At 46.3% G+C, this 9,598-nt stretch overlaps 1 protein-coding gene across 2 annotated transcripts in view; it reads left to right on the top strand.

The window, feature by feature from the left end:
- Nucleotides 1-9,110, top strand: part of clk2b (CDC-like kinase 2b) — a 16,561-nt gene extending 7,451 nt beyond the window's left edge. The window contains exons 7-12 of one of the 2 annotated variants that reach the window (XM_061915212.1): nt 919-1,013; nt 3,091-3,220; nt 3,303-3,385; nt 3,454-3,533; nt 8,315-8,408; nt 8,477-9,110. In XM_061915212.1, the coding sequence (XP_061771196.1) occupies nt 919-1,013; nt 3,091-3,220; nt 3,303-3,385; nt 3,454-3,533; nt 8,315-8,408; nt 8,477-8,644 (650 nt within the window). In that variant the 3' untranslated portion in view covers nt 8,645-9,110. The remainder of the gene's footprint in view (nt 1-918; nt 1,014-3,090; nt 3,221-3,302; nt 3,386-3,453; nt 3,534-8,314; nt 8,409-8,476) is intronic. The other variant, XM_061915213.1, reaches the window with a different exon arrangement.
- Nucleotides 9,111-9,598: the final 488 nt, after the last annotated feature.

The following is a 9,598-nucleotide window of genomic DNA, read 5'->3' on the forward strand; positions in this document are numbered from 1 at the left end:
TATATACAGTGATAAATGAATCTATACGAGTAGAAACGCTATGGATGACACACACACACACACACACACACACACACATATATATATATATATATATGTATGTGTGTGTGTATGTATATATGTATATGTATATATATATATGTATATATGTACATATATATATATATATATATATATATATATACACATCTATATGTCTATATGTATGTATGTACTGTATGTATATATATATGTATATATATATGTATGTATAAATATATATACACATATGTATATATATGTCTATATATATGTATGTATGTATGTATGTACTGTATATATATATATGCATGTGTGTGTATATACAGTGATAATTGAATCTATACGAGTAGAAACGCTATGGATGACACACACACACACACACACACACACACACACACATATATATATATATATATATATATATATATATGTATATATATATATATATATATATATATATATATATATATATATATATATATATATATATATATATGTATATAGTGATGAATAAAGAATCCTTACAAGTAGGAATGCTATGGAAGGCTGGAAGACGGAGTGGCACTCCTACTTCCGGGTGAAATAAGGACTCTTCTGCACCTGCAGTGAACAAAGTCATCCAAAAAGATGGCGCCGTAGCACAGACGATACCACACCATTGAAGTATCTCAGCTTGTTATTTACAACAAAACACAAAAACATTTGCAATACGGCCCTTTGTGAAGACAAACACATACTTTTTCTGCATGGTTTCATCAGCCACAGGGGGCAAAGCGTAGGGAAGAAAAAAGGAGTGGCTTATTTCCCAGAATTTCAATCAAGTACAAGCTAATCTACGCGCAATTAATGTTTGATGATGATGAAGCACCTGACTCTTGGCCTTCCTCTCCACCACAGTTCTCCACCACAACAAGCTGACTCACACCGACCTCAAGCCAGAGAACATCCTTTTTGTCCACGGAGACTACTTCCTCACCTACAACACCCACAAGGTCAGCACTTTCAGGAAGTAGACTTCACAAACAAGAAGTTGACAGAGGAAGACTTCACAAACAGGAAGTAGACTGCGGAAAAGTTCACAAACAGGAAGTAGACACATTAAGAGATTACAAACAGGAAGTAAACAGAGGAAGAGCTCACAAACAGGAAATAGACAGAGGAAGAGTTCAAAAACAGGAAGTAGATAGAAGAAGAGTTCACAAACAGGAAGTAGATAAAGGAGGAGTTCACAAACAGGAAGTAGACAGAAGAAGAGTTCACAAACAGGAAATAGGCCGAGGAAGCGTTCACAAACAGGAAGTAGACCGAGGAAGAGTTAACAAACAGGAAGTAGACAGAGGAAGAGTTCACAAAGAGGAAGTAGACAGAGGAAGTGTTCAAAAACAGGAAGTAGATTTGGGAAAAGTTCACAAACAGGAAATAGACTGAGGATGAGTTCACAAACAGGAAGTAGATCCAGGAAGAGTTCACAAACAGGAAGTAGGTCGAGGAAGAGTTTACAAACAGGAAATAGACAGAGGAAAAGTAAAAAAAACAACGGAAATAGACAGAGGAAGAGTTCAAAAAACAGGAAATAGACCGAGGAAGATTTCACAAACAGGAAATGAACCGAGGAAGAGTTAAAAAAACAGGAAATAGACAGTGGAAGACTTAAAAAAACAGGAAGTAGACCGAGGACGAGTTCACAAACAGTAAATAGACAGAGGAAGAGTAAAAAAAAACAGGAAATAGACAGAGGAAGAGCTCACACACAGGAAATAGATAGAGGGAGAGTTAAAAAACAGGAAAAAGACAGAGGAAGAGTTCACAAACAGGAAATAGACTGAGGAAGAGCTCACAAAAAGGAGGTAGACCGAGGAAGAGTTCACAAACAGGAAATAGACCAAGGAAGACTTCACAAACAGGAAATTGACAGAGGAAGAGTTGAAAAAAACGGAAATAGACAGAGGAAGAGCTCACAAACAGGAAATAGACGGAGGAAAAGTAAAAAAAAAAGGAAATAGTCAGAGGAAGAGTTCAAAAAACAGAAAATAGACCGAGAAAGATTTCACAAACAGGAAATAGACAGTGGAAGACTTTAAAAAACAGGATGTAGACCGAGGACGAGTTCACAAACAGTAAATAGACAGAGGAAGAGTTAAAAAAACAGGAAATAGACAGAGGAAGAGCTCACAAACAGGAAATAGACAGAGGGATAGTTAAAAAACAGGAAAAAGACAGAGGAAGAGTTCACAAACAGGAAATAGACAGAGGAAGAGCTCACAAACAGGAGATAGACCGAGGAAGAATTCACAAACAGGAAGTAGACCGAGGAAGAGTTCACAAACAGGAAATTGACAGAGGAAGAGTTGAAAAAAACGGAACTAGACAGAGGAAGAGCTCACAAACAGGAAATAGACAGAGGAAGAGTTCAAAAACAGGAAGTAGATAGAGGAAGAGTTCAGAAACAGGAAGTAGACCTAGGAAGAGTTCACAAACAGGAAATTGACAGAGGAAGAGTTAAAAAAACGGAAATAGACAGAGGAAGAGCTCACAAACAGGAAATAGACCGAGGAAGAGTTCAAAAACAGGAAGTAGATAGAGGAAGAGTTCAAAAACATGAAATAGATAGAGGAAGTGTTAACAAACAGGAAGTAGACAAAGGAAGAGTTCACAAACAGGATTAGACCAAGGAAAACTTCACAAACAGGAAGTATACAAAGGAAGAGTTCAAAAACAGGAAGTAGACAGAGGAAGACTTCACAAACAGGAAGTAAACAAAGGAAGAGTTCACAAAAAGGAAGTAGACCAAGGAAGACTTCACAAACAGGAAGTAGACCAAGGAAGACTTCACAAACAGGAAGTAGACCAAGTAAGACTTCACAAACAGGAAGTAGACCAAGTAAGACTTCACAAAGAGGAAGTAGACCAAGGAAGACTTCACAAACATTTTACTCAGTGTTGTATTGTACTGTATTCAGTTGTGTATAGTATTCAGTGTTTTATGGTGTTTGAGCAAGACTTTGCTCAGCCGGAGGTCCACAGAGTTGGGACCATGTGACCATGTCCCAGAGTCTGTCTTCTCTGCAGAAGTGTTCTGAAAAGCGACTCCGCGACACGTCGGTCCGCGTGGTGGACTTCGGCAGCGCCACCTTCGAGCACGAGCATCACTCCACCGTCGTCTCCACGCGTCACTACCGGGCCCCAGAGGTGATCCTGGGTCAGTACCGGGTACTGGGACCGTGAAGCCCCGCTGGTCTTGTTTGCGGCTCTTCAAGCTCCCCCCTCTGGATTTCTTGCAGAGCTGGGCTGGAGTCACCCCTGCGACGTGTGGAGCATTGGCTGCATTCTGTTCGAGTACTACCAGGGATCCACGCTCTACCAGGTCAGTGTGCCACCGCCGCGGGTGTGGGGGGTCGCCAGGACGCTGAGCGTGGTCTTGTGTCTGTGCAGACTCACGACAATGAGGAACATCTCGCCATGATGGAGCACATTCATGGACCCATCCCTCAAAGGATGATACAGACAAGCAGGTGGCACACTTCAAATCCTTCACTCCAATACGGCAGGGTGAAACGGGTTGATGAAGGGGTGGATTAGTGGCGACAGCAGGTGGTGACACTAGTTGACAAACAGAAACCGGGGATTGGTGAAACAGGTATATGAAAGGCGGATTAGTGGCGACAAAACAGAAACCGGGGCTGGGTGAAACTGGTATATAAAGTGCTGGATTAGTGGCGGCAGCAGGTGGGGACACTAATCGACAAACATAAACCGGGGATTGGTGAAACGGGTATATGAAGGGATGGATTAGTGGCAGCAAAACAGAAACCGGGGCTGGGTGACACAGATATTAAGGGGCGGATTAGTGGCGGCCGCAGGTGGTGACACTAGTTGACAAACAGAAACTGGGGATTGATGAAACGGGTATATGAAAGGCTGGATTAGTGGCAGCAAAACAGAAAACGGGGTGGGTGAAACAGGTATATGAAGGGGCACTTAGTGGCGGCAGCAGGTGGGGACACTAGTTGACAAAAGAGAAACCGGGGCTGTGTGACACAGATATGAAGGGGCGGATTAATGGCGGCAGCAGGTGGTGACACTAGTTGACAGACAGAAACCGGGGTTTGGTGAAACGGGTATATAAAAGACTGGATTAGTGGCAGCAAAACAGAAACCGGGGTGGGTGAAACAGGTATATAAAGGGGCAATTAGTGGCGGCAGCAGGTGGGGGCACTAGTTGACAAAAGAGAAACCGGGGCTGGGTGACACAGATATGAAGGGGCGGATTAATGGCGGCAGCAGGTGGTGACACTAGTTGACAAACAGAAACCGGGGTTTGGTGAAACGGGTATATAAAAGGCTGGATTAGTGGCAGCAAAACAGAAACCGGGGTGGGTGAAACAGGTATATGAACGGGCAATTAGTGGCGGCAGCTGGTGGGGACACTAGTTGACAAAAGAGAAACCGGGGCTGTGTGACACACATATGAAGGGGCGGATTAGTGGCGGCCGCAGGTGGTGACACTAGTAGACAAACAGAAACCGGGGATTGGCGAAACGGGTATTTAAAAGGCCTCGCAGGTCGATTTGGGTGTGTCTCTAGAAGAGGAGATTGATGTAGCAGGTTGATTGGGGTGTGTCTCGTACCAGGTTAGCAGGTTGATTGCGGTGTGGCTCGTACCAGGTTAGCAGGTTGATTGGGGTGTGTCTCGTACCAGGTTAGCAGGTTGATTGGGGTGTGTTTCGTACCAGGTTAGCAGGTTGATTGGGGTGTGTCTCGTACCAGGTTAGCAGGTTGATTGGGGTGTGTCTCGTACCAGGTTAGCAGGTCGATTGCGGTGTGTCTCGTACCAGGTTAGCAGGTTGATTGGGGTGTGTCTTATACCAGGTTAGCAGGTTGATTGGGGTGTGTCTCGTACCAGGTTAGCAGGTTGATTGGGGTGTGTCTCGTACCAGGTTAGCAGGTAGATTGGGGTGTATCTCGTACCAGGTTAGCAGGTTGATTGGGATGTGTCTCGTACCAGGTTAGCAGGTAGATTGGGGTGTGTCTCGTACCAGGTTAGCAGGTTGATTGCGGTGTGGCTCGTACCAGGTTAGCAGGTTGATTGGGGTGTGTCTCGTACCCGGTTAGCAGGTTGATTGGGGTGTGTCTAGTACCAGGTTAGCAAGTTGATTGGGGTGTGTCTCGTACCAGGTTAGCAGGTTGATTGGGGTGTGTCTCGTACCAGGTTAGCAGGTTGATTGGGGTGTGTCTCGTACCAGGTTAGCAGGTCGATGGGGGTGTGTCTCGTACCAGGTTAGCAGGTTGATTGGGGTGTGTCTCGTACCAGGTTAGCAGGTTGATTGGGGTGTGTCTCGTACCAGGTTAGCAGGTTGATTGGGGTGTGTCTTATACCAGGTTAGCAGGTTGATTGGGGTGTGTCTCGTACCAGGTTAGCAGGTTGATTGGGGTGTGTCTGGTACCAGGTTAGCAGGTAGATTGGGGTGTGTCTCGTACCAGGTTAGCAGGTTGATTGGGGTGTGTCTCGTACCAGGTTAGCAGGTCGATTGTGGTGTGTCTCGTACCAGGTTAGCAGGTTGATTGCGGTGTGGCTCGTACCAGGTTAGCAGGTTGATTGGGGTGTGTCTCGTACCCGGTTAGCAGGTTGATTGGGGTGTGTCTAGTACCAGGTTAGCAGGTTGATTGGGGTGTGTCTCGTACCAGGTTAGCAGGTTGATTGGGGTGTGTCTCGTACCAGGTTAGCAGGTTGATTGGGGTGTGTCTCGTACCAGGTTAGCAGGTCGATGGGGGTGTGTCTTGTACCAGGTTAGCAGGTTGATTGGGGTGTGTCTCGTACCAGGTTAGCAGGTTGATTGGGGTGTGTCTCGTACCAGGTTAGCTGGTTGATTGGGGTGTGTCTCGTACCAGGTTAGCAGGTTGATTGGGGTGTGTCTCGTACCAGGTTAGCAGGTTGATTAGGGTGTGTCTCATACCAGGTTAGCAGTTTGATTGGGGTGTGTCTCGTACCAGGTTAGCAGGTTAATTGGGGTGTGTCTCGTACCAGGTTAGCAGGTTGATTAGGGTGTGTCTCGTACCAGGTTAGCAGGTTGATTGGGGTGTGTCTCGTACCAGGTTAGCAGGTAGATTGGGGTGTGTCTCGTACCAGGTTAGCAGGTTGATTGGGGTGTGTCTCGTACCAGGTTAGCAGGTTGATTGCGGTGTGTCTCGTGCCAGGTTAGCAGGTTGATTGGGGTGTGTCTTGTACCAGGTTAGCAGGTAGATTGGGGTGTGTCTCGTACCAGGTTAGCAGGTTGATTGGGGTGTGTCTCGTACCAGGTTAGCAGGTTGATTGGGGTGTGTCTCGTACCAGGTTAGCTGGTTGATTGGGGTGTGTCTCGTACCAGGTTAGCAGGTTGATTGGGGTGTGTCTCGTACCAGGTTAGCAGGTTGATTGCGGTGTGTCTCGTACCAGGTTAGCAGGTTGATTGGGGTGTGTCTCGTGCCAGGTTAGCAGGTTGATTGGGGTGTGTCTCGTACCAGGTTACCAGGTTGATTGGGGTGTGTCTCGTACCAGGTTAGCAGGTTGATTGGGGTGTGTCTCGTACCAGGTTACCAGGTTGATTGGGGTGTGTCTCGTACCAGGTTAGCAGGTTGATTGGGGTGTGTCTCGTACCAGGTTAGCAGGTTGATTGGGGTGTGTCTCGTACCAGGTTACCAGGTTGATTGGGGTGTGTCTCGTACCAGGTTAGCAGGTTAATTGGGGTGTGTCTCGTACCAGGTTAGCAGGTTGATTAGGGTGTGTCTCGTACCAGGTTAGCAGGTTGATTGGGGTGTGTCTCGTACCAGGTTAGCAGGTTAATTGGGGTGTGTTTCGTACCAGGTTAGCAGGTTGATTAGGGTGTGTCTCGTACCAGGTTAGCAGGTTGATTGGGGTCTGTCTCGTACCAGGTTAGCAGGTAGATTGGGGTGTGTCTCGTGCCAGGTTAGCAGGTTGATTGGGGTGTGTCTCGTACCAGGTTAGCAGGTTGATTGCGGTGTGTCTCGTGCCAGGTTAGCAGGTTGATTGGGGTGTGTCTCGTACCAGGTTAGCAGGTAGATTGGGGTGTGTCTCGTACCAGGTTAGCAGGTTGATTGGGGTGTGTCTCTTACCAGGTTAGCAGGTTGATTGGAGTGTGTCTCGTACCAGGTTAGCAGGTTGATTGGGGTGTGTCTCGTACCAGGTTAGCAGGTTGATTGGGGTGTGTCTCGTACCAGGTTAGCAGGTTGATTGCGGTGTGTCTCGTACCAGGTTAGCAGGTTGATTGGGGTGTGTCTCGTGCCAGGTTAGCAGGTTGATTGGGGTGTGTCTCGTACCAGGTTACCAGGTTGATTGGGGTGTGTCTCGTACCAGGTTAGCAGGTTGATTGGGGTGTGTCTCGTACCAGGTTAGCAGGTTGATTGGGGTGTGTCTCGTACCAGGTTAGCAGGTTGATTGGGGTGTGTCTCGTACCAGGTTAGCAGGTTGATTGGGGTGTGTCTCGTACCAGGTTACCAGGTTGATTGGGGTGTGTCTCGTACCAGGTTAGCAGGTTAATTGGGGTGTGTCTCGTACCAGGTTAGCAGGTTGATTAGGGTGTGTCTCGTACCAGGTTAGCAGGTTGATTGGGGTGTGTCTCGTGCCAGGTTAGCAGGTTGATTGGGGTTTGTCTCGTACCAGGTTAGCAGGTTGAGTGGGGTGTGTCTCTGTAAGTTGAGTGTGATTTAGCAGGTTGATTGGGGTGTGTCTCGTTCCAGGTTAGCAGGTTGATTGGGGTGTGTCTCTACAAGTTGAGTGTGATGTAGCAGGTCGATTTGGGTGTGTCTTGTACCAGGTTAGCAGGTTGATTGGGGTTTGTCTCTACAAGTTGAGTGTGATGTAGCAGATTGATTAGGGTGTGTCTCGTACCAGGTTAGCAGGTTGATTGGGGTGTGTCTCGTACCAGGTTAGCAGGTTGATTGGGGTGTGTCTCGTACCAGGTTAGCAGGTTGATTGGGGTGTGTCTCGTACCAGGTTAGCAGGTTGATTGGGGTGTGTCTCTTACCAGGTTAGCAGGTTGATTGGGGTGTGTCTCGTACCAGGTTAGCAGGTTGATTGGGGTGTGTCTCGTACCAGGTTAGCAGGTAGATTGGGGTGTGTCTCGTACCAGGTTAGCAGGTTGATTGGGGTGTGTCTCGTACCAGGTTATCAGGTTGATTGGGGTGTGTCTCGTACCAGGTTAGCAGGTTGATTGGGGTGTGTCTCGTACCAGGTTAGCAGGTTGATTGGGGTGTGTCTCGCACCAGGTTACCAGGTTGATTAGGGTGTGTCTCGTAGCAGAAAGCAGGTCTACTTCCAACATGGCCGCCTGAAGCAGAAGGATATCTCCAAGTCTGGTCGTCACGTGAGCGCCAAGTGCAGACCTCTACGGGTAAGTGCCTCCTCCCCCGCCCGCCCTGTGTCCGGCCGCTTTTGACCTTTCCCTGGGTCCTGACCCAGGAGTGCATCCAGTCCCAGTCCGAGGAACACCAGCAGTTCTTGGACCTGCTGGAGAAGATGCTGGAGTACGAGCCTTCCCAGCGCATCTCGCTCTCACGCGCCCTCCGCCATCCTTTCTTGGCACCGCCTGGGTCGGCGGTGGGGAGCCAAAGTCCGGACTTCAGGTAGACTGCGGCACCTGGAGGCCGCTGCTGCCTCCTGATTGGTCCGCTGTCAAGGTGACCTCATCGGCCGGCGCACGACGCTGTAGTTTGAGGTAGTTAGCGCCATCCTGTCTGCGCCGTTCGCCGACTGGGGGAGCTGAACGGGTCTGGAGGACCAACACTGGGGGCCCCCTAGAATGGAGGTGTCCAGGGGCGACTCCTGGTGTGATGAGTTCATCCAGAATCTATTCTCCATTCAGAGCCATTCTGACAATTGGTATGATGATATTTGCCACTATTTAGACGATTAAAATGATGATATTTGCCCCTATTTAGACACCTAAAATGATTATATTTGCCATTATTTAGACACACATAATGATTATATTTGCCACTATTTAAACACCTAAAATGAATATATTTGCCACTATTTAGACACCTAAAATGATTATATTTGCCACTATTTAGACAATTAAAATGATTATATTTGCCACTATTTAGACACACGTAATGATTATATTTGCCTCTATTTAAACACCTATAATGAATATATTTGCCACTATTTAAACACCTAAAATGATTATATCTGCCACTATTTAGACACACATAATGATTATATTTGCCACTATTTAAACACCTAAAATGAATATATTTGCCACTATTTAAACACCTAAAATGATTATATCTGCCACTATTTAGACACACATAATGATTACATTTGTCACTATTTAGACACCTAAAATGATTATATTTGCCACTATTTAGACACACATAATTATATTCGTCACTATTTAGACACCTACAATGACTATATTTGCCACTATTTAGACACCTAAAATGATTATATTTGCCACTATTTAGACACACATAATGATTATATTTGCCACTATTTAGACACACATAATGATTATATTTGCCACTATTTAGACACACATAATGATTATATTTGCCACTATTTAGACACCTATAATGATTATAT

This window comes from Nerophis ophidion, linkage group LG11 (genome assembly GCF_033978795.1).
Source record: "Nerophis ophidion isolate RoL-2023_Sa linkage group LG11, RoL_Noph_v1.0, whole genome shotgun sequence".
Classification (NCBI taxonomy): Eukaryota; Metazoa; Chordata; class Actinopteri; order Syngnathiformes; family Syngnathidae; genus Nerophis; species Nerophis ophidion.